The sequence below is a fragment of the Mytilus edulis genome, chromosome 11 (genome assembly GCF_963676685.1).
Source record: "Mytilus edulis chromosome 11, xbMytEdul2.2, whole genome shotgun sequence".
NCBI classification, from domain to species: Eukaryota; Metazoa; Mollusca; class Bivalvia; order Mytilida; family Mytilidae; genus Mytilus; species Mytilus edulis.
The window spans coordinates 81,903,881-81,930,750 of record NC_092354.1 but is presented as its reverse complement, the minus strand read 5'-3'; the positions used below and the strand labels follow the sequence as shown (position 1 = coordinate 81,930,750).

General features: G+C 32.5%; 1 protein-coding gene across 1 annotated transcript in view; it reads left to right on the top strand.

The window, feature by feature from the left end:
* Nucleotides 1-21,398, top strand: part of LOC139494655 (uncharacterized) — a 63,173-nt gene extending 41,775 nt beyond the window's left edge. The window contains exons 15-21 of the mRNA XM_071282816.1: nucleotides 3,669-3,799; nucleotides 6,402-6,491; nucleotides 7,009-7,107; nucleotides 7,964-8,081; nucleotides 13,113-13,246; nucleotides 20,630-20,876; nucleotides 21,382-21,398. Of these exons, the coding sequence (XP_071138917.1) occupies nucleotides 3,669-3,799; nucleotides 6,402-6,491; nucleotides 7,009-7,107; nucleotides 7,964-8,081; nucleotides 13,113-13,246; nucleotides 20,630-20,876; nucleotides 21,382-21,398 (836 nt within the window). The remainder of the gene's footprint in view (nucleotides 1-3,668; nucleotides 3,800-6,401; nucleotides 6,492-7,008; nucleotides 7,108-7,963; nucleotides 8,082-13,112; nucleotides 13,247-20,629; nucleotides 20,877-21,381) is intronic.
* Nucleotides 21,399-26,870: the final 5,472 nt, after the last annotated feature.

Genomic DNA, 26,870 nt, shown 5'->3' with positions numbered 1-26,870 from the left:
TTTTTTTTTTATTACGACTGCATTTTTTTCACTCACATTAGTGCGGTCAAAAGGTTTGATGTTAAAAATGCAAGCATTTATTTCTTACCAGTATTCAAAACTTAGATGAATACATGTTTATAGATATTTATCAGCTAATATGAATTTGCGGAATTTAATTCGGCTTAACCTATATAAAGTTGTTTTCTTGTCATTCTGGAAGAGTTTCTGTGAATAATCTATTAAAAAGGAACGAAATAAATCAAATTCCTTAAAAATAATGCAATTTTCAATTTTGTGATTTTTAACAATATAAGACAGTCGAAATTCATATTTAAAACTGAGCCTGTGAAGCCTTTGCTTTACTCAAACAATGCCTGATACTTCGCTGTTATTGACATCTGTGTAACAGAGGCTCACAAGTTCCCTAATGCATATATTTTTCTTTCAAGAGAACAAATTTAAAAAATCCTGCAGAAAGTATGACGTATTTAGACAACTTTTGTCATCCGTAATCATACTTGGGTTAACCTACTGTCGTATTTGTTTGTTGTAATAATGACGCCATGTCTTTGTTTGCTAGCTTTCAGAACATGTAGTTTGAATGATGGTGCAATTGGTGATAGGCGTGACACGATGGGAATCTGTTTGTTTTGAAGTATTGTTGTAGCTTGCTCAAATGATTAGACGTATTTTGGTTTCGGACACTTTAGAGTTTTCATGCAGCACCGATCTACGTGTCAATATGAATTTTGTTTAATTTGTGATAGTCCCGCCATCTATTGATGATTTCGAAAGCGTTAAAAGGGAGGTATCTTAGGAACAAAGATAGATGATGAGCTGTTAAAACCTGTAAGAGCATAAACTGCTGGTAAAGGTACATATATCTAATAAAAATCTATACATGCACAATAAAAATGGTGCATTGTCATCCATAATTCCCACTAATTATAGAACTCGTAAACAGCACACAGTTGTTCCATGTCTAGAATACAACGTAGTTTCAGGTCATCGTTGACAGTCTGAAATAATTCCTCTTAAATTGTTAATCCGTGTTTAGAATAAGAAGCCTGAAGATATCATATTATAAGCCCTGTACCTTTGATAAGTATGATTAAAAGAACACTATGATCTTTGTATACCAGAGTCTTAATGCTTTGAGGTAAACAACTATTGTTATAGTATGGCCTAAAACAAACAGCAATAGCCAGCACTGTATAACAAGCTATAAAGGTTCTAAAACATTTTTAATTAGATACCCAAAACTTGATTCATGCTCAAAACTACAAACAAAAGCAAAAATCATAAAAAGCAACTAACGACATCCATAATGAATAACAAATCAATCTGAAAGGTTACAGGGATATAATCGATTGTTTACGTTAGACATGCGTTTTGTCTACATAAGACTCATCGGTGTCACTCGAACCAAGTAAAACTTCAAGAATATTAAAAAACGCGAAATTCTATTTAAAATACGGCTAAGGTAATATATACGCCTGAGGCAGAACATTTATTTTATTTCAAATATCTACAAAGAATTCAAAATTTGTCAACTGAATGAATAGATATCCCCATATACTAAAGTATAAATAGCATGTCAACATACAGGCTCTTGACGTGGCCCTAGCACATACCCTATGTTTCCTCTAAAATACTGACCAAATTTTCACCATGAATAGTTCTACCGTATCCGATCGTTAAAACGGTAGGAAGTTTAAATGGTGGAAATATCTCACGTTCAAGTTTATTGGGAAAATATCAGATTTGACATATTTTTGTTAACTTTTATGACAGTCCGTATTTATTTCTCCGTACCAAACATTGGTCCGGAAATTATTGTGATTTTTTTTCCAACGTTTTGTCGCACGAATTTTGAGGTTTAATTTAACGAAAAAATAAGACGAAAGACACCAACGTTTTATTTGAACATTATGTAGATTAAACTCACCAGTTTCGAAAAAGGTATCACCCAAAGGCATCGAAATCCTAATCTTACATTTGGGGGGGATATGTGACATTGTCACCCCCCTTTTTGCAATACTTTAAGTAAAATGAATACATAATGTTGCCATGGATACACAAAAAAAGAATTATATTTCACCTTTTCAAATTTTGAAAATCAAAATTATAGACATTACTGATTACATATATATGCAAATGTATAAACCAAACAGTTAGGTTAATGTATTAGTAACTTAGGATTAGAAGATGATAAAACATTTTGTGGTTCAATTTTAATTTCTATTTCTAACTGTGGATAGTTATCAAAGATACCAGGATTATAATTTAGTACGCCAGACGCGCGTTTCGTCTACATAAGACTCATCAGTGACGCTCATATCAAAATATTTATAAAGCCAAACAAGTACAAAGTTGAAGAGCATTGAGGATCCAAAATTCCAAAAAGTTGTGCCAAATACGGCTAAGGTAATCTATGCCTGGAATAAGAAAATCCTTAGTTTTTCAAAAATTTCAAAGTTTGGTAAACAGGAAATTTATAAAAATGACCACATTATTGATATTCATGTCAACACCGAAGTGTGGAGTGTTGCGTTAAAATTGAGAATGGAAATGGGGAATGTGTCAAAGAGACAACAACCCGATCATAGAAAAAACAACAGCAGAAAGTCACCAAAAGGTCTTTAATGTAACGAGAAATTCCCGCACCCGGAGGCTAAGACTATTAACCAGGTAATAATATGAGCAACACGACGGATGTTACATGTGGAGCAGGATGTGCTTACCCTTCCGGGGCACATGTCATCACCCATGTATTTTGGTTGGCTTCGTGATTCTTAGTCTTTACTTTTTTATATTGTGTTTTATGTACTTATATTTTGATTTTTAGATTTTTACTGTCCCTCTGTTATATTTTGCCCCTTTTTCAGAAGATGGCATGCTTGGATGACTATGAATTTGTATGTTATATGAGTATCAACTGGAGTTATTAAAATGTCAGTTAAAGAAATAGGTCATGATTTAAGTAGCATGAATTGTAGGTTTGTGAGTACCTACAGGATTTATAAAAGCATTATCTCAAGTAGCAGGATTTAAACTGTAAAGAGAAATATTGAAATTGATTAGGATTTTGCGGAAAAGAGGCCATTAATTTGCTGTTAATATCCCTGAAATGGTTTTTGAAAAGTATAGCTTTTATAATTTAATTCAAAAGACCGACCCATGATATATTCATCAATAAAAAAGTGCAAAAATGTTTCACACATAAATTAAAGTTGATATTATGTCAGTTAACGGGAGAGAACAGTAATTTTTACAGAGAAATAAGAAATAAGAAAAACATAATAAACAGATTAATCACTGTGAACAAAGTTATGTTTAATGGACATTATATTATGTGCAAAAGATATCACGGGGATATTCAAATTCATTACTCGACATACCATGCAATGGAAAAAAAGAAGAAAAAAGACCAAAACCCAATCAACAGTTCAAACGCACAATACCAAGATTAAAAAACTTAAAATTTTAAATCCCATCTGAGGATGATATCAGATGCAAAGTGCAAATACCTTTCGCTATGTTAAAATGATTCAATAGATGCCCTTGTAAAAATTTAGTTTCTGTGAATTATTATAAATAGTAAAGTTTTAATTTCAGAAGATTGTTTGACTACCACAAGGCAATATTTGTCAAGTCATATTTTTAAACTACCTTATTTATTGCAGAAACAGCAATGAAGATGTTGACATCAATAGATATAAAAGGCATCTTCATAACTGAGGAAAATGTGCTAACAGTTCTTCATACACTGTCTGCTCTGGTGTTCTTTTCAGATGCCAGTTTAGAACTTGCCAAAGTAAGTATCTAATGCCTGATACTCATATGATGAAATCATAATCTTTCAATCAGTTTAATTAAAGTCTGGAGCTGGTATGTACGTTAACTGCTAGTAGTCTGTTGTTATTTATGTATTGTTGTCATTTTGTTTATTTTCTTTGGTTACATTTTCTGACATCAGACTCGGACTTCTTTTGAACTGAATTTTAAATGTGCGTATCGTTGTGCGTTTACTTTTCTACATTGGCTAGAGGTGTAGGGGAGGGTTGAGATCTCATAAACATGTTTAACCCCACCTCATTTTTGAGCCTGTCCCAAGTCAGGAGCCTCTGGCCTTTGTTAGTCTTGTATTATTTTAATTTTAATTTCTTGTGTTCAATTTGGAAATTAGTATGGCGTTCATCATAACTGAACTAGTATATATTTGTTTAGGGGCAAGCTGAAGGACGCTTGCGGGTGCGGGAATTTCTCACTACCTTGAAGACCTGTTAGTGACCTTCTGCTGTTGTGTTTTCTATGGTCGGGTTGTTGTCTCTTTGACATGTTCCCATTTCCATTCTCAATTTTATCTATATCACAGTGTCATTGTGCTTTGATTGTACGCTTGTTGCATATATCAATCATACACTGCCAATGACATGTACCATATAACTACACAGATACAATTCTTGAACAAGTGAAAATAAATATCTTTGTCAAATTGCCACATTATTATATTTTTGTACATATTCCATTAAAGTATCATTCACTATCAATGAAATTATACCATAGACGTATTAATGATATACAATAGACGTACTAGATTCCAGTCTAGAACTAGTTAAAGCAAGTTTCTTTTTTTTAATTTCATCTATGATGAATATAGTCACATCACAATCATGCACTACTGATGTGCATATCCCTTTAAACCCCTACTTCGAAATAATTCCAGCCATTTTATCAAACATTAGCATGATACACTGATTGCCACCATTCTGTGAAAATATATACTCAGACTATTTCAAAACGAGTTGTATCTGTAACTGTTATGATCTGTACCTACATGAGGAACACAGTGGGTTTCATGTGTTGAACTTGAACTTCTTTGAACTCCGGAGCACCTGATCTCTCGCCCGGTTTTCTGATCTGGTTCGTGTTGTTCAATCTAATGTTTCCAAGTATTATTGTTTTATTTCTTCATCTTTTTGTCATTTATTATTTTTGGCCACACTGACAGTTTTTTTTCGACTGATCAATGCAGACGACTCAATTTTATTTGATGAGATGATGGTTTAAATAATATCCTAAGATAAAACTAACTTTATTGAAAAACTTCGGTTGAGTGATGCTCTAGGACAAACATTTCGAAGTCAAAACGTTATAGATACGTTGAAGAGATGACATAAACAACATGTACAGCTTCTTGAATAAGGAATCAAAGATATGCACGAGTGATAATATTGTTTGATCATATCCCACATTTTTGCAGTCATGTTGAATGTGTTTTTGTTCAAAACATATTTTCGTCACATCTGTCAGATACCTTAACAAAAACTGTTGGACAATACTTTAAGTTTTTGAATATATTGAATGAATTTAGAATTTTCGTCACACATTTCTTCAATGCTGTTGACCACAAAGACTTTATATTTGTTCAAAATCCCGATAATGATAAAAGAGGGACGAAAGATACCAAAGGGACAGTCAAACTCATAAATCTAAAACAAACTAACGCCATGGCTAAAAATGAAAAAGACAAACAGAAAACAATAGTACACATGACACAACATAGAAAACTAAAGAATAAACAACACGAACCCCACCAAAAACTAGGGGTGAGCTCAGGTGCTCCGGAAGGGTAAGCAGATCCTGCTCCACATTTGGCACCCGTCGTGTTGCTTATGTGATTAAAAATCCGGTAAATAGTCTAATTCGGTAGGTCACATTCATGAAAGGGGATTGTAGTTACGACGTAAGGAACATATCCAATATCATTTGTGAAACGGTTATTCCATAACGGTCAACAAACTCGTGATGGCGTCCGTAAAATTTACGAAGGGATGATTTCAACTTCACCATTTGGAACTCTTGGTTTAATAGCTTCTTTGTGAGCAGTAACCCTCTATCAAGGACATCATGATAGGAAATGCAAGCACGGGAATATCGTATCAATTGGGAGATATATACCCCGTATGCAGGTGCTGCTGGAATGTTGCTACTTAGAAATGGAAAGTTCACAATTGGAAAGCTGAAATCATCTCTTTTGTCGTAAAGTTTTGTCTTCAACCGACCCTCATTGTCAATTTCTAGATGTAAGTCAAGATATGAAGCCGACTTAACTGTATCTGTAGTATCCTTTATCTCCAATTCGATGGGATAGATGCGTTCCACATAGTCACCAAATTTTGAATTGTTTAGTGATAAGCTGTTATGTATGTGCACTACTCGGATCTGTGAGGCTCCCATTTCCCATACTTCAACTACGAATTGGGGGTTTCCTTATCACAGCAGCGTGTGCATGTTTGTTTAAAGTTATTTCGTTAATTATAAAACTGTCTTTTTTTGTAAGACAATTTCCCTGTTTTCATGCCAGTATAGAAGTAAGGAGAGGATGAACTTCACGTATCTTCTGTCTGTTTCAGTCAGTCGCACAACATGGTGGAGTAAAATATTTAACTGACATCTGTAACATGTGTAAACACAAGCCTGATATAGATAACCTGCCAACAGAGGTGATTTAATTAAACGTTTAACAAACAGTGCCAGGATTGATTAATAAACATATATGCGAAGAACAAGACTTCTTGAACATATACCTACCTAACAAAGACAACTCTTGTATGTCAGTTACGGGTAGAGAACTGTAAGATTTATAATCAAAGACAACTCTTAAAAAAGAGATGATACAAAGGGTGCAATCAAAAAGCATCTGGGTACAAAGAAAAAAGATGAACAGAGAAATGACAATTTACATAACACTAGTCTGAAAGTTAAACAATAACTTATACTCAACACAAAACACTGGAAGGGTAAGCAGTTTCTGGTTATCTAGTATCACCAGTAAGGTTGTTATTTGCATGTAAAATTATATGTATTAATACGTATTGGTAGGTTCATTATCAATGAAAGGAGAGAATAATTTTAAGTACATTGAGTAGAATATTTTCTCAACAATTCGTGAAACAGGTATTGTGACAGTTACCACAGTTTCTGTCTCCCAATGTTTTGAAAAATATATTTTAAATTCAGGTTGTCTTTGATTTGGTCGTGTCTTCATTAAGTATATTACATAATATAGCCAAGAACTATAATGTCCATCATTACTTCAAAGAAAATGCTACCTCAGATGTAAGTACATATAGATTTTTAAAAATACAATAACAAGATACTTTTGTTAATCCTATGGAAGAATGGATTTCGAAACTTAACAAAACATGCTGCATTAGACATTTGGTATTTGTAAAGTTAATTAAATTTTGTAAATCATAGATACATCGTGCAATCCTAACAAAAAAATTAATTTAATGAAAAGAGAGATAAAATTTAATTGACATTTAAGTATTGTAAGGCATGCATATCAATATGAATAAAGATGGGTATGTGGTACAGTGGGGGCTTTGGTGAATCTGGTGTTGTTTTGCCATTTAAAACAGCAGCAGTTCATCTTGATCTTTCCTAATGGAAAGCACAGTTGAATACTGTTTAAACACTTGATACCTTATATTGGTTTATGACAGAGCAAACTCTATTTAATCCATTTCTACAGAAAAAAAATCTGCTTAAAATAAAAAGCCAGTGAACGAAAAAGAAGTTTAGAAATTATTTCGATAAGATTTTATCTCCCTTTCAGAAAATGTGACCTCAAATGGAGATTTATAAATTATCAAAAAACATACTGGGAAACCTACATCTGTCTTGTTGTCACCTTTAACCTCCGTTATAATACATTAAGGAAGATGTGGTATGAATGCCAATGAGGCAATTCTCCATCCAATTCACAATGTATAAAAAGTTAACAATAATAGGTCAAAGTACAGCCGTCAACACGGAGCCTTGGCTCAAGTTGAACAGAAAGCTGTAAATGGCCTTGAAATGACTAGTGTAAATCAATTCAAATATGGAAACCAACGGTCTAATCTATATAAAAAAAACGAGTTTGTTCGATATCATTGTTCAGTAATTTAAAGGTGAGGTTTGTTTGTAGGTGATACTCCAGTTTTTACAATCAAAAGAAGAGCATGAGAAAGTAAACATAATCGCCATCTTGACATTAGCGCATATCATAGAGGAGGAGGAGAATGATAAATTAACTGAAGACACAGGTAATACAATGAACAAGATGTTTTACATATGTGGTGTAATAAAAATGGATTAGAGTTAATTTAGACACTCATGTAAATTACTTTACTGGTGTAAGTAAAAAACATCAAAACCACTTATTTGTCAGTGTATGGCTGCTTTCAAATATGTAATAAAATGGAGTGAATGAATAATGTAAAAGAAAGAATACACTGCAGGAAAAAATCGTACTTTATTTGACCTTTTTAACATATTTTGGTCTTTTATAGTTGAAATGCGTGTCTGACGTATAACTTTTCAATTCTGGTATCTAGGATGAGTTTATCATACCAAAACACACATGCATACGCAGATCATACGGAGATCAACACAACCCTCATACGAGCAGAATACAGGAGCTCTTTACAGAACAGACATTTATAAATATATTTTAAAGTTTTTAAGTTGTTCACGCTGTGCAGCACAAAATAAGAAAAAAATTAAGCTTAAAATGCACCAAATATTTATATTCAATATGAATATTAACATTTTGTCTATTAATATATCAAAATGTTTCACAATGTTCTTTATAATACCCTCCATTGTATCCTACCGGTTTCACTGTTAAACATATCTTCAAGACAATATATATATATAAAAAACATGTTTGAATTTTTGGTTGAGGACTGCCCTCCATGCAGTTATAACATCTAAACTGTCACAACCTTTGGAAATTTAGAGTTGTGCCAGTTCACATCGCAATTAACTATTTTCATTTGGCATATATTTGCGCCGTGCTTGGAAATTTTAAAATTGTACCAGCGTCTGCAAATTGTATAAATTTCAAGATTTGGAAAAAAGTTTCTCAGTTTGAATATATTGACATAATTCATTTGACATCGTGCTATTATTGAAGAAGGATATCTGTTATCCGAAATATCTAGTATTTGTTCGTTTTATAGTTATTTTATGGTGATGTTGTACCCTTTTTGACTTGTTATAAAAAAAACACATATATATATAATTATTCAACAGATGTAGTGGTACACACTCATCCCCACAAAAAAAAAGCACAGCACACAAACATTAAAAATGTTTTTTTAGGAAAAATTCTTTGACTTAGAGAAGAAATAGTAAATTTAACCATGGCGTCAAATAGCAAGTATATAACCTTATATTGTATTGACCAGTGAAAGCATAGAGATTCAAAATCAATTTTACACAAGGAAGACATATCATTTTATTCAACTGACAATTTAAGACCAATAAACCTAATGACTAACAGTATAAGAGGACGACCATTTAGTTCTAGGGGAGGGGAACTGGCCAATTTCATCATGTCAGAATGTTTATTTTTAACATAAAGGCGGCCAGATTATATATTTTCGCTCAGACCAGGGCCTGAAGACTTATTTCTGCTCATCCACAAACTGACACAAAAACTGCTCCTCCTCACCCCCTCGAAATCGACCTTTTTTATCTCCAAAATAATTGAAGAGGTGTTGACCAAAAGGAAATTTAAAACATCAAATCATATCTTAGTAGATGTAAGAAAAGTAGTATGAGTGCCAATAAGACAACTCTCTATCCAAGTCACAATTTGTAAAAAATAAACCATTATTCACACCGAACAGGACTACTTAGCCCAATGGAGTTGAAACCTAAGTTTCTTTGTAAAACGACCAATAATAAATAATGATTGTTGGTTGCCAATGGCAAATATTCCATGCATGTTCAAGACGATAACAAATTAACAATATATACCACCGGTAGTTGATGTGAGAGTCCGTTCATGATGGTGATCGGCATAGTTTTATTGCCCTTGCAAATGAGGGTATATTGGATAGAGATAAATATCTTTCCTTGAAACAAACCAACGAGTTACTTCAGGGTTCTTAAAGCGTAGATTACTTGGCCTCATTCTGGTGGGGTGATTATAGTTTTTGTCGAATCGATCTTATTATTTGGTTTAAAAATTACCACTATAAGATAAGAGGAAAACTCTTGAATCAGAATAATTTTTTCATCAAATTAGAGATCAGAATAAATTCTTGTAGGAATATAATATACTCCCTTTGTAGTTAATTGTCTTTCCCTGACTAGAACCCAACCTTTTCAAAATCATTAAACTTCCAACGGAGCTTGTTAATGTTATGCATGTCCTTCATCATTTTACAGCAAATTTATGCAATTTTTTAGATCTTTTCGAATAATTCTCTAGAAAATATTTCAAAAGGATTCAAAATTTGTATTGTACATGTAAATAAACACATTCCAGTTATTCGTAGATAAATTAAAAAAAATATATTGTACTCTTACATCCAATCACACCGCTCCTATGTTGACTTTCTATACCTGCCTTGGGTGCACAAAAGGCCAACCTAATGGTGAGAAAATGTAATAGTTCTGTTGCCTTATATCGGGGATAAACTTACGCCAGAGGGAGATCATCTGACTGTAATTCTCGGAGTGCACTCAGGAGTCCTGATCGGTTTTAGACGTTCCATGCTTAACCTCCCACTTGGATGATATTTTGTTCAGTCATATTAACAAAATCTACAGGGTAATACGACAAAATATGGAATCCTGTAGTCAAATCTGTATAAACGATGGGCGAAAGATACCAAAAGGACACTCAACTAATATAGCATAAACAAACATCACAGACAAACAATACAACCAACTAAACAATAAAACATACATACAAATCAATCTAACGAGGTCGCTAACAAATAAGGTGTTGCTGTTGATAGTAAATTTGACAAAGACGCGTTGTCGTTGATAGTAAATTATCAAAGACGCCTACACAAACGTTTTTGCTTTAGTTGTTATAAACCTAAAATGTTATACACCTTCTCGATACAGTACAATTAAGGATGTACTTAGGTGATCTAAGGTAAAATTGAGTAAATCAAGAATTCAAAACTAATACTTTAAGCTGGAAGAGTATTAGTTAAGGATCAAAATTAGCTAAAAATATTGATAGGTAATGGAGTTCCTTTTCGAGATATTTGATTTATAAAATACGGCGGGAAAAGGCTGACTCGGACTTTTCCCATATATTTGCATTGGTATTGTTTGGGACCTTTTATGCGCTATTCAGTCTTATGTTAAAAGCTAAATAAGTGTAACGGGGCAAAATGTTTTACATTGAATTGTACGGAAAAACGCCAAGGAGTTCGAACATTTGACATTTATTCCAAAACCTCACCTTAGTACATCCTTAAGTAAAAATATAAATACATAGGTAAACAGAATTGGAAACAACACTTTAAAAATCCTTGTATATCCCAATCTCACATTAAAACCACATGCACCAGTGGTGGAAAGTAAAACACCAGATTGCGGCATGAATAATTCAATACAGAGTCACGCCAAAAGTCATACGATCAACAAAAACAATAGTAAGAAGACCATTAAATGGGAAAGTGTAAAGTAAAACTAACAGTTCACAACCGTACCACCTAAAATCTATAACTCAAGATCATATTGGACTATTTGCGAAGTAGACACAAACATTTATCTGCTGTGGATTCATATTTATTCGTTGGACACCAATTTTCGTGGATTTCGTGGGTATAGGGGAACTACAATTTTATTAAAATATTGTTCTCTGGTTACGTTCTACTACATAGAAAATTTGTAGATTGTAAAACGTAATCAGAGATCAATTTTTTAATTAGATTGAGGGAAACTACGAATTTCAGTGTTTAACAATCTACAAATTTACTCTAGTATAAAATTGAGAATGGAAATGGAGAATGTGTCAAAGAGACAACAACCCGACCATAGAAAAATTAACAGCAGAAGGTCACCAACAGGTCTTCAATGCAGCGAGAAATACCCACACCCAGAGGCGTCCTTCAGCTGGACGCTAAACAAACATATACTAGTTCAGTGATAATGAATACCATACTAATTTCTAAATTATACACAAGAAACTCAGATTAAAATAATACAAGATTAACAAAGGCCAGAGGATCTTGATTGGGAAGGCGCAAAAAATGCGGCGGGGTTAAATATGTTTATGAGATCTCAACCCTCCCCCTATACCTGTAGCCAATGTAGAAAAAGTAAACGTATAACAATACGCACATTTGAAATTCAGTTAAAGAGAAGTCCGAGTCTGATGAAGGAAGATGTAACCAAAGAAAGTAAACAAAATGACAATATGGATAAATAACAACAGACTACTAGCAGTCAACTGACACGACAGCTGCTCCAGACTTTAATTACATTGATTGAAAGAATATGATTTCATTAGGGGTCTTGTATAATACCATCATAACATATTTGAGAAGAACATATCCCGTGTCATGCCAACAACTGGTTTTTGAATACATGTGTTTAGTTCCGATGCAAAAACCATGTATAAGTGAATCAATATTAACGCCAAAATAGGCAATTTTTAATGACCTGACAACAGTATCGTAACTATATCCCTTCTTAATAAGTCTATTTAAAGGTTTTGTTAGTTTATGAGGTGTATGTATATAGGAATGTATGCAGACTTTGGAAAAAAAAACAAAAAAATTTATATCCATAAAAATGCAAGCTCTGGAATATCGTATGAGTTAAGAAATGTATACAACAATCGCAGGTAAAGTTGGTATATTGCTGTTAAGGTGAGGGTTATAATTTCAAAATTGAAAGCTTTACGTTTGTCATAGATTCTTGTACTGAGGGGATCGCTGTTGTCAAATTCGAGGTCAATGTCTAGAAATTAGACGGAGGAATCTGTATCTGTGGTTTTGAAATCTCTAGGTCAGGGGGATGAATTCATTGGACCCAATCAGAAAAGTTTGTGTTTTTAATGGAAAGAACATCATCAATATACCGGTATGTGATATTAAAATTGTCTGAAGAAACTCAGTGGCATATGGAAATAAGAAAACGTCGACCGGTAGTGGTGCAAATTACAGTCAAACCTGAACCAGACAAAACTAGCAGTAGAAGAGAGATATATGATAACCTTTGAAGTAAGATTAAAATGCATAGGTAAAACTACAACGGGACAGGACAGTTTTTGCCTAAAAGAGGTGACCTATATAGAAGTTTTTACTGTATTGTTTTAGGGGCCGTTGAAGGAATAATCAGCTATATCAAGCTTGCATTAGACCAAAAACGACGAAGATATGAAGGGTTAACACCTATTGAACTCATGGAGGGACTCGATAAACTGGCTGTCAACGATAAAAATAAAAGGAAGGTAAACTAGCTTTTTCCTGTTTTAATGACAGCTTATTGCCATCCGTCTCCCAACTTTGTTTCGTCTTGCTACAAATGCATTGTCATCATCCTATTTTAACTGTAAAAAAAAATCTTCTCCTGTTTGCAAACTTTCCCTTAACGTTTCTTTCAAAAATTAGTTTGTAATATTGATTTTTGGTGACAATGCACTAAAAAAAAGTCGTTATCAGGTTTTGGTTATATTTACATAATTATAAAGAGATACACCAAAACAATTAGAAAAAATGTGGCATTATAACGTTGCTTATGCAATTATCTACCAAACTGAATGTGTTTTAATAATGTTCTCTCTAAGAAGAGTATGCACTTCTAAAATGTTTTTTTTTACAATTTTGAAAAATGATCATATATCTAAAAACTTTAGATGGCAAAAAGATTATATTGCCAATACCTTTTATAAATATTTAAATTTGGCCGAAATGGTCTGTCAATTTTTATAGAACTTGTTGCCGTTTAAATGTCGATTTTAGCTATAGTTTTTGTTTTGGGTATGATCTTGAATATTAGAGAGAAACTGTCAGCATGAGTAACAATCAACTAGTCAAAATCTAAAAGTTCAATTTAATCAAAATAACTGAAAAAAGTGAATTGACACCTTTTAATAAGTATTGACGTTTAAATTATAATCCTATAAATATTTTGATAAGTGCGTCACTGATGAGTCTTATGCTTGGTGGGTGATTAAGGCGGCTTGCAGCCTCTAAATTAATGAATTTAATTGTGCTAAAGGCTGATGTTCATAATTGTATATTATTATACAAAAAAAAACGTAGGTCTGTTGCATTTACAAATGCGTGCTACTTCAAGGGAAGTGTTGCAAATAGTACGCAATTATAAAACATTGGACTTTTATATGATACTGTTTATGTAATATTACATTGTTATTTTAATTATAGTAAATGAAACATGCTAGAATATTCTAGATGGATAATGAAAGTAATTGTGTATATTTATGTTTAAGAAAGTGTTGGCAAATTCCGGAATTTACCCTGTTACTAAAAATAGTATATTTATCATTTTTCTAGTTAATTATAGTTTGTTCTAGATTTAGAATGTTCTAATGATTTTAGTATATAAGATAAGTTGGTTTTTTTTTGGATAGAGATCATTGTAAAAATAGTAGTAACAGAAGTATAGAAGTATTATCAGTTGAACTAGAAAGAAAAAGACGGATTATTCCAATGTGATATTTAAAACTGTACATACTGTAAATAACTGTTAGTTATTGGATTAAAGATATAAAAGGATTCCGTGTTAATCTGATTATGCCACATTGTATGGTGCCGGAACCCGGGAATAACAGAAAAAGAAATTTATAAAGAACACGAAAAAGAAGTAACCACGTGCACAGAAGAGATGGCAGTCTCATATTTGAAAGGACTCTGTACAAGGTACAATACTTTGTTAGCTAAAGAATTAGACAAAAGTGGAGATATGATAGCACATGGGATTCAAGATAAAAGTTTGTCAGCACAATTAAGGGCATACGATACAGTTTTGATCCTGTATTTACAAGTTCGTGAAAATTTGCATATAGTCTATCTTTTACCTGATTAATTCAAATATGTAATAAAAAATATACCTTCATGTGCTACTTTTTGAGTAAAATGAGGTCGAAATTTTGTATATTTGCTCAAAATTCAGATTTGTGGTCGTAATTTCTTTTTCGAAAGAAAGACATAACTTTTTTGTTATAAAAGATAAACACAAATTGTTTTTTGTTAAATAATCGGTAATTTCTGTATTTTATAACTATTCTAAAAAAATATGCATTTTCAATTCAGAAATAACTCATATTTATCAAATGTTCATGAATTGAGGAAAATACATCATTTTTTGCTGCATGTTTATCAAAATTAAAAAAAACCCTCTATTTACAGTTTTATAAAATTTGGGTCACATAATCTCCCTGCAAAATGAAACAAATTGCTGTTTTGAAAAATAGGGGTCCATGAACTCGTTTTCAAATTAAATCAGTTTAAATGATAAAAATCAGTCGAAAAATGCATCTTTTCCCGATATGTCACAGTTTGACGTCGCGAAAATAACATTTTACGTTAGCAACGTCATTACCTCCCCTGTAACTGTATCGTATGCCCTTAAGGCAAGTTTTATCAGCAGTTATACGATTAAAGGATTTTGCAGCAAAACTTGAAGATAGTATGAAAGAAATTTCACTTATATTATAGAGGAGATAGAAGATAAAGAAGGTGAAATTGCAAAATTTACAAAGGCAAGTGAAATATATTTTAAATAGCTTGACAGTGTAACACAGCACTTAGACGAATTAAAAATATTCGAGGAAGAAACTCAGGATCAAATTACAGATATAAAAGGGGCACTAGCTGTCAAATTCTTGGTCACCAATTTGACTCAAATTGTCATATTTGATTTATAACAATGTAAAACACTTATCCAAACTACCAAAGGTCTAAAATAAACAGTATACAGAGGATGGTGTAGATAATATGAAGGTTCGTTTCGTGTGTATGTTAGCCCAGACGCCATCTTATTAACTATTGATTTGACCTCAGATGACCATATAAGCGATGTAAACATAAATAACGATATAAATAGATTAAACCAACACGTGCAATTGGATTTTTATAGGTCTGTTTGATTTTATCTTATAGATTAAAAACGTATGTTTATCATTATTTTTAATCGTATAAGAATGATTTTATATAGATCGAATCAGTTATCAAATGATTTACCGTAGTTTCACTTTCATTGTTGACATTCTTTTCCTTTAAATAACTTGTACACGTATAATGCATGCGTTGTCAGTCTCTAGTTAGGGGTTAAATTGAAGTTCACATGAATACGGATTCAATGAGGTCGACTAATTCACTTGCAAGTGAATGAGTAATTATCAATGTTTCTTCGTTTAATTTGACAAAATTAAACCATTTTGGCTGCTAAAAGCGAATTATTATTTTACTATTTCACTTGCATTATTGATTGAACAAACAAAATCTTACTTAAGATTTTTTATATATCTCGTAGCTAGTGCCCCTTTAAGTGGAGCATTTATTACACAGACACAAATGCAAGAACAGATATTACAGTTTCAACAGTTACAACTACACGAATTACAGAGGAAAAGTCAACCTTCAACAATAAGTGCAGTTAAAATTCATAAATTTAGTTTCGTACAATCGAGATAAGTTAAAATGGACAGAATTTTGGGATTCATTTGAAGCAGCAGTGCACACAAATCAAAGCTTGACAAAAATAGAGAAATTAAATTACTTGAAAAGCAAACTTTTTGGAACAGCTAATCCTGCTATAACGGGCTTAACGCTCTCCCATGAAAATTGAAAATTACGATGTAGCAATCCAATACTAAAGGAAAGATTTGGAAATGTTCAATCTGTTGTCAACAAGCACTATTTAGATTTAATAAACCTTCAATCAAACTACACAGCTACGTAGACTTTATGATGACCTGGAACGACACTTACGTAGTTTGGACGCAATTCATTAAGACGTACCCCCAGATGTATTTATCTCAATGATAACATCTAAGCTACCAAAGGAATTCCTTATTCAACTTGAAATACAGAAAGGTAACAATGAAAGATGGACAGTAGGGAAGTTAAGTCAGTTTTTCAATACTTACATAACTGCTATGGAAGCTGCAGAAAGTCAGTCTAAGGAAACATATACTGGTCCCAGTTCTGAAGAAAAACAGCAGTCTAAAATCCAGTCAAACAGCAGTAATTTTCAACCAAGAAAACACTTATCTGCAGAAGCTCTGATGACAATAAAGCCATTTGAGAAAAACTCAGGCAGTGGAAATTCATTGGTTTGCAGATATTGTGATGGACACCATTGAAGTGATGAGTGAAGAAGTTCAGTACAATGGAAGACAGAAAGCAGAAAATCAAGGGTAGTTGTTATACATGCTTCAAACCAGGACATGTTAGTAGAGACTGTAAATTTGAAAAAGCATGCATAAAGAAGTTTCACATCTAGCTGATAAAATTTGTAAAATAGCTACAAGTGAAGAGAACTTAGCAGAGAATAGTTTGTTGTCATCCGGAGATATAGTTTTGATGCAGACAGCTCAAATAACTGTGTCAAATACAGAAGTTAATGAAACAGAAGTTGTAAGATAACATAAAATTTGGGCAAGAGATTAATCTTGAAGAAAAAAGCTACAGAGGAGATAACTCTTGTAAAGAAAAATTACCAAAATTTCCTGAAAATAGGCAATTGCATACGTAAGACTAAAGTCACTTTTTCAGAAGATGAAGAACAATCCTGACCTTTTAAACAAGTAATCTGATGTACAGTAGTTGTCGTTTGTTATGTAATTAATACTTGTTTCTCGTTTTTCGTTTTTTTAAATATATTAGACCGTTGATTTCCCCGTTTGAATGGTTTTACACTAGTAATTTTGGGGCCCTTTATAGCTTGTTGTTCGGTGTGAGCCACGGCTCCTTGTTGAAGGCCGTACATTGACCTATAATGGTTTACTTACTTTTTTTAAAATTGTTATTTGGATGGAGAGTTGTCTCATTGGCACTCTCACCACATCTTTCTATATCTAAATGATAAGATTATTCCAGACCAGTGCAAAAAGAGCATCATAGAAAAAGTGTCAAACCAATGTAGTAAGGAAACTGGAACATTACATACCATACCATGCTGTAGTTGACCCAACCAAATTTACAACTAAAGTTAGTATAGTTTAAGATGCGTCTGCCAAATCAAAACAAGAGAATAAAAGTTTGAATGATTGCCTACACAGAGGACCTGTAATGTTACAAGATTTATGTGGACTCTTATTGCGTTTTCGAATGAACAAAATTGCATTAGTTGCTGATATGGAAAAGGCATTTCTCCAAATTGAACTGCAAAAAAAATTACAGAGATGCAACTAGATTTTTTTGGCTAAGAAACATTAATCATCCAACAGTAGAAAACAATGTACAAGTTTACAGATTTTGCAGAGTGTCATTTGGAGTTGTATCAAGTCCTTTCCTACTTGCAGCAACTTTGGACTATCATCTTGACACATACAAAAATGCAACATCAGCAAATATTAGAGAAAATATTTATGTGGATAATGTAATTACTGGAGTAGACTCGACAGAGAATGCAGTTACATTATACAAAGAGGCAAAACAAGTATTCAGTGATGCATAAATAAACTTAAGAGATTGGGCATCAAATTCACAGAAATTTTTTAAATGCATTCCCAAGGAAGATCAGGCGAATAGAGAAAAATTAAAGGTTCTTGGATTAACTTGGACAATAAAAGATGATACATTAACGGTGAACAATGCAAGAAACGATAGCATGTTTCCAGTCACCAAATGAAAGAAAAGTATTACAGAGAGTGGCTTCTGTGTATGATCCACTTGGAATTATTTTACACCTGTGACTTTAAGAACCAAGCCTATCCTCCAAATGACGTGGAACAAGAACATGGAATGGAATGAACAACTAACAGAGGAAGATATTCAGCAGTGTAAAGAAATCTCTTTTGATTTAGATGAAATTCAGGAATATCATATTCCTAGATCTATTGGGCTACCAGGTACAGTTACGTTCAGATTACTATGCTTTTGCGATGATTCAACCAAAGACTATGCTTCTGCTGTCTGCCATCAACTGAGGAAAAACAACTTATGTAAAATTTATTTACTGTTTTCCAAGACACGCTTGGTACCAAATAAGAAAATAACTTTACCACGACTTGAGCTAGTATCAGTTGTCATTGGTGTCCGTTGTATTGACTTTGTTAAGATGCAATTAAAACTTCCTATCTGTGAGACGATTTTTTGGACAGATTCTCAATGTGTTTTACACTGGATAGGAACGAAAAAACCTCTAGCAACATTTGTTGATAATAGAATAAGGGAGATTAGGCAGCAACAAGACATTCAATTTCAGTACGTCTTTACGAAGGAAAATCCAGCTGATATTGCAAGCAGAGGCACAACAGTATCACTGTTAAAAGAAAACAGATAATGGTCGCATGATCCCTCTTGGTTAACAAAATACAGAAATTAGTGGCCTAGATGGAATCTTAACAATATAAGTGTTGACAATCAAAATTCGATAGAATCAGAATACAAGGTATCTAAAGTATTACATGAAGCCAAATTGCTTGCTGGAGAGGGTCCTGTCGGAGAAACTAACAGTGTTGGAAATTCGAAATCAAGTGTTTGGCATCTGTTTGACATTGATTGTAGCAGATTTTCCTCATTTATCCGCTTGATTAGAGTATCCTCTTGGGTATTAAGATTCGATAAATGGTTAAATAAAGAGACGACATCTGGTCCTCTAACAGCTGCAGAGTTAGAACACGCAAAGTTATTGTGGATAAAATCTGTTCAAAAACAATGTGTTGGTGACGTGATGATAGCAATGAAGAAAATAAAAGACACAACTTAGTAAGTCAGTTAGGGCTCATTTTAGATCAGGAAAATGTGATCAGGGGCATTGGTAGATTAATAGCTGCTTAACTGTCAGAAGGGGCAAAAACACCAATACTACTTCAAAAGAAAAACAAAGTTACTGAACTGTTAATTGAAAGCATGCACAGAAAATTTCACAGTCCACTGAACATAGAAAATGATTGTAAGGGTGGGAAATCCATGTACTTCTGACCTTTTCTTGTTTGAAGAAAAAAAAATACATCATAACGATAATGGAACAAAGCAGCCTGGGTTAGTGGGGCTGCTTTTATGGTAATTCAAGTTACCTTTTATTCACCTTCTTCCACCTCAGAGCTATCAGCTCTTTGGTTTTTGGATAGAGATCATTGTAAAAGTAGTAGTAACAGAAGTATAGAAGAATTATCAGTTGAACTAGAAAGAAAAAGACGGATTATTCCAATGTGGTATTTATTAACTGTACATACTGTAAATAGCTGTTAGTTATTGGATTACAGATACAAAAGGATTCCGTGTTAGTCTGATTTTGTCACAGGAAGGCACAGAACGAAATAGCTATCTGTACAATCAATTTTATAATTTGAATTATATTTTCAGTGTACAAAAAGTACTTGACACCCGCACCTCGATCGTTTATGATGTATCTTGGTCCCATGTACATTTGTTTCTGAAACAGATCTTTTTTGGATAGTTGTCTCATTGGCAGTAATACCACATCTTCTTTTTTATACTTACTGGTCATCATCATATGGTAAAAAATATAAGATTCCAAAATAAACTAAAAAAAATATTATCCGAAAAATTGGTTGATGTTAAGTAGAAAGGTGATGTTGGTTAATGTCAAGGGTAATGTAAGGTAAATTTCAACGGTTATTAACAGAAGGTTATTATACGACTAACAATGAACAAGTTCTTATCATTTATTTTTACAGATAATTGATGCAGGTGCTCTCCCAATATTTCTTGAAATGTTTAAACAAGAAAATATAGAAGAACAGGCCGTCGCTTCAAAAGTTCTCTGGACATTATCTTTTGATAAAGATGTGGCACAAAAAATACGAGACTTTGAAGATATAATGCCTTCATTAGAAAAATTAACAGGCAGTCAAGATGAAAATGTAAAGAAAAATTGTAAAGGAGCGTTGTTTGTTCTTAATGGAGGTAAAAGTGTCAAATATCGTAAGTATATTGTGTTGTAAAGGTATTTACTGTGAATGTATAATCTTTTAGGGCATCATCGTGACGTTATTTACTTTAACAACACAGAGAAATTAGCGATAGATTTGAATAACAGAAATCCTAAGGTTGTACTTCAAATGTTCTATTGATGAATCCAAACTAAATCAATAAAATTACATAAAACAAAGTTACATATAGAATTTCATAAAATTATTACAACGGCACAGTCCACTGGAAAGTCCTCAATTGCGGTGCATTTTTATGATCATGAAGTATATATGTTTTGGCAGGCGTGAGGCTGATGCCTTCTAAAAGCTACTATCCAATAACGAATGAACTGTTCATCCAACTTCTTTAAATATTAAGATGTTGTTATTGTTGACAAAATATCAAAATGGGGATCAAATGTAAAATGTATACAACGTGTACAATACATTATTTGTATATAAATCATATATGCATATACTTTTTTTTTATCATAATATATTGGCTTCTCTTATTGCAGTTTATCACACAAAATAGAGTGACAAATCAAGAAAAAGGTGTTTATTTCACGTCTTAAATGCAGGCAAAATTTTGTTATAAAACGTTCATTGACTTTACATCCTAACATCTTTGTTCTACTGGTTGATCTGAGTCGGATCACCCCTACTACCAGATCATCCTAGTTTGAGTTTTTTTTTGTTTTGCATGCTTGACTTTGTTTTATTAACTTTTCGGCGGGAATGCTTAATTCACAATTAAACTTACAATTATTTAGAAAATATTCACCGTCTATGTTGGGATTCGAACTCAAACCCTTTGGCATAAAGACCCACGATTCAAACCTCTACACTAGGACGCAGAGTTAATTTAACATATTAAAACATGGTGTCCGGGGTTCACAAAGGGTATATACTATATAATGATATATTATATATAATCAAGATTGTGTGGCGTTCTAACTAGATTTTATGAAGCGTAAATGGGTTTTATCTAATCTAGAATAGCTGGGGTGTAAAATGGTTAACCTATTCGGACTTGGTGTGTCAGTGTAAGATCACCCGCTGTCCTCCGGCCATCGGGATGATCTTATACTGGCATACCGCGTCCTCATCGGATATATAGTACTGATAATAATTGGTAATAATAAAGGCCATCGTACAGCTATCCTAGTGATTTATTATAACATTTTCAATTCTTAATTTATTTTCTGAAATGGTAAACATATATACCATGTTTTGTAGACAAAACGTGCGTATGGGTGCATGACCAAATAATTAGCATGTACGTTATCGATGGCCTTTTTATTTTAGATCTCTTATCTCATTTCAGATTCTACAATCAGATGGTTATTCGAATGAAAGGTGGATGCCAAGTCATAAAAGATTATACAAGACATACTTATGACGTCTTAACAATGAGTGACATGATGTGATTTAAACTTGACACATATTATTTTTGCTTTGAGAAAAATCTATTCATCTGCTCCATGTATATACCTCCAGTAACTCATCATACGTACACTATACGAAATATTTGTGATAAACAAATATTTGAAAAAATAGAGCAAGATATTACCAAATTTTCTACATTACAAATGAAATTGTTGACAGCCTAGATTAGATGATTGTCTACTAATTAATTACATAGCAGATGTTGTGCTTAAATAAAGAAGTCCTGAAATTTCACAAGACACCAACAGTTATGGTAAACAATTAATAGAGTTATGCATTTCTGCTCAATTAAGACCTTTAAATGAAAGAACTTTTATAGGAGATTCTATGGGAAAAGTTACGTTTTTTTAATCATAATGGAATATCAAGTGATGGCTACTGTAGTTGCAGCTCTGGGTTCTTTCAAAGTATCATAAACTTTTAAGTTAATAAATTAGAACCAACAGTATCAAATCATTGTCCACAACAGTAAGCGCTTCATTCTAAAACTCTGCGCACGTTCAACGCTTTTACAACCCTATGAAGTTACATAAAGAAGCATTCCATACTAATAATTATATTTTTTAGCAAGGATCATGAAACCACGATTTTTATAAAGTTTTTATTTAATTCACTTGTGCACTTTATTGTGGGACCTCGTGTCATCTTGAATGATAAATTTTATTGTGTAATGCAATTGCCTAAGGAATAATGCGAGATGTGCAGTTAGCCAATCAGAATAACGTATTATAATGAAACATACATCTAATGTAATTATATGAAAATACATTTAATAATCAGAGAGGCACTGTTACACAAGTTGCTGATTAAACACAAATGGACCATTCTTTAATATTCTTAAAGATATGTACGAAATTAAAATGCTACTATCTAAATTGAATTTTACGCATGTTTGGGAAAATCAATGTCCCTAATAAAAAAATAGTTTTATCCCTCGTGAAGAAGCTTCATGAAAATTACATTACATTAATGATGACAATTCAAAAAATGGTAATAAACTAAGAACCTACACAAAATTTAAAGTAAATTATGGACTTAAAAAGTAACTTTAAATTTAGATAAAATGTTACGAAATATTATGCCAAAATATAAGAATAAGTAATAGTATGCTGGTTGTTGAACGCGGTAGATACAAAAGGCGTATTGCGTTCTCGGATCTGCTCATTAATGTCACTAAAAGAGTCATTTCTATCTTAAATGTCTAAAATATGTATCCAGTAGTTCTCCACAAAAGTAATAATATGACCTTGATTATCATTTAACAGAATCTTCGATTTTGAATTATAGAAATTTAACACAAAGAGTTTGTTATTTCCTTCAAAAACAGCAGTGGACTCAGAAACAACGGCCCCCTTTTCTCGGTAGTCTCTGTGGTGTTTAAGGTAAGCCCTTTGCTATGTAAATAGTTTATTGTTACACTTTTAAATTCCTCATAAGTAGCTGCTGAAAAAGTTATTACAATGTTTCCACGTGCCATAGATAATATTACTGAGTGAGGTCTAGAAGCCGCCTCAATTTTATTCTTCATTGCTTTACTCCTATCGAGTTCATAGTTTACGGGGAGTACAGTGAGATTTACAGTGTCTACTTTCGCACCTTTAGATTTTAATTTAGAAGGTGTAAACGGCACCCTAGTGACTCTGGAACGCCTACTACGCCTCGACAGTTCCATGACGGCACAATGATAAACAAGTCAATACTATCAATGGTAAAAATAAAACACGCAAGTAAAAATTTTACAATAAAAATCAGGATAAAATGCAGGATAAAATGTACAACTACGCAAGTAAAATAATGCACAGCTGGTGTGGTGATGCAGTTCATGAAAGTTCTTGATAAAAGTCACTTCATTTAGAAATAAAAAGCTTACAAACAAAATGCCTTTTTAAAATTTCTATACATTCAAGATGGCGCACAGTCCATGCCGTTTCAGATATGTACAGATAAAGTTCAACTTTTCAAAAGGAACGATATTTGGGCAGGAGTGAACGACGGAATGAGGAAGAATTGCTGTCTGATAAAATTAATGTACAAATAAAACACTGTTGTTAAAAACGAGTGCTTAAAACCATAAAATAGGGTGCAAATCTTCTCTCTTGAATTTTCCGCCCGCCACCATTCCACACATGCGCAGTCTACTTTTCCGAAATTTTACCTGGTAGTGAATTATATATATATATTTGAATTATATGTTACATAAATTTTTATTTTTTATATCAAAATATGGGGTCTGCTAATTGACGTGTGTACTACCCGAAGACTAACTCTCCATCCCGAGGCAGTTCATATTGACTTTGAATGTGCAATGCATATTGCTTTGACTAAAACATTCCATACTGCTACAATTAGTTGTTGTAGGTTTAATTTCATTTTGGACAAAGTTGGTGGCCAAAAATTCAGTATGCAGGTCTTAGTGTCGATTACGAGGACAAAGATTTGGATTTTGGAAAATGGCTGACACATTTCTTTGGGTTGGCTTACTGGGGGAAAAGGAGAAGATGGACTTCCTTGTTGAACAAAACACAAAACTTGTAAACGGTTTGTACGACGTGATGGCTATAAATATTCTGTTAATATTTAATTCATGTTTATGTTTACTTTGTTTTCGTTCAACAGGTATTCCTTATATTTAATAATTTGTTCGGAAAAGTAATAATTTTTTTTTTTTGGAATCGTAACTATTTTCCCGGAAAAGTAAGGTATTTATTTGCGGAAACGTAGACTTTTTTTTCCCGGAAACGTCATCTTGTTTCGCAGAAAAGTAATGTTAATTTCCGAAAACGTAAAACTAAACGCCGGATACAACAAAATAGCCTTCGAAAATAGAATATGTCCCCAGTTCTAATTCAATGGGTAAAGAAAACAAATTTGATTTTATATTTTCTTGTGGAGAATGTGATAATTTATTTAACATTGTAAACAGTATAAGTGAAATGTATAATGAGAGAAACAATTAGAATGTCAATATATGAACTGTGTGATTTGTGACTTAAAAAGTAAAATCACAAAAATACCGAACTCTGAGTTAAATTCAATCGGAAAGTCCCTAATCACATGGCAAAATCAAATGACAAAACACATCAAAAAACGAATGGTCAACAACTGTTATATTCTTTACTTGGTACAGGCATTTTCAGAAGTAGAAAATGGTGGATTGAACCTGGTTTAGCGCTAAACCTCTCATTTGTACGACAGTCTCATCAAATTCCGTTATTTACAACGATGTGTGAACAAAACAGACATAATAAATAAAGTCGTCAAAATATGAGAAAAACAGTCATCACTGTGTTACAATTTTAAAAGAAACAATTTTATAAAAAAAAAGCACAAACGCATCTATCAAATTAAAAACACATTCATTACCTCGCGTGTCTAACGTCACAAAATTCATACGTCACATAGGAAGACATTTTGTCGTTCAATGATTATACAAAACAATTTTATAATTTCACATGGGGAATGTTGGCATACAGGGTTAAAACTTTATATCAAATGTTTTATCGAAGGAGATATTGTGTATAGTAATATTTTAGTACATTAGTTTAATTGTTTTATAATATGTGTTATATTTTTAAAGTGTCTCATAAGTCAGTAATTTGGCTGGGTACCAATATTTTAATTGTAATATTTAATTTTTAATCGCATACTATGTAATAATGTATTCATTGTGTTTTATATTGGTATGTGGCACTATAATAAATTATTCTGATTCTGATTCTGTTAAAAATTCAAAAGTATGTTAGAATGAGTTTCAGAAATAGACCGAGATTTAAAATTGTCCAGAAGTTCTTTAAAATTTCTAAGAATCCACAAACGGATGAAAACATGTTTTATTTACTGTAGACTGTAGAAAAAAGAATAATGTTCTTTCTCTTTCATATATTTTATAGTCTTGTGTATTATTATGTCACTTGTATGTTTAAATTGGATAAAAGGTAAAATTACATAAGGATAATTAGTAAATTGTATATTGTAAATCATATGTAAATTCAACAATTAATTCGTGTTTGTGTTATTACGATATATATATATATATATGTTAATAACTTATTATTATAACTTAAGCTAACGAAGTCGTTATCTATCACAAAAACGGCATCAGTAAAATATATCACTAACGTTTGTCAATAATAAAAATGGTTTTTATTCTTATTCAAGGGAAGTAAACCAAGTCTGAATTGCGCAAATTAGTTCTAAGTTTGATCTTTGTGAAATAATTCAACAGTTATTATACACGAGTGTAAATATTAAAACACTAAACTTTATCGATTTGTATAGTAATAAAATGGAGGTTGAAGCCCCAAGTTTTTTTCGTAGCCTATTATTTTTTTGGTTAAAAGAGATAACATATTCCAAGAAGGCAAACAATAAGGTATGTTCTCTTATATTTTTGCCTCGGGACACACGCAGTTTATAAAGTGACATTTCATTGGTAGATGGATATGTGACGGCGTTTAACAAATCACCAAAATACTCTCATTTCAAGTAAAATATCGGTAATAAGTTCCAAAAATTGTACATGTAGTCCTTGTACAGAAAAAATAAAACAAACTGAGCG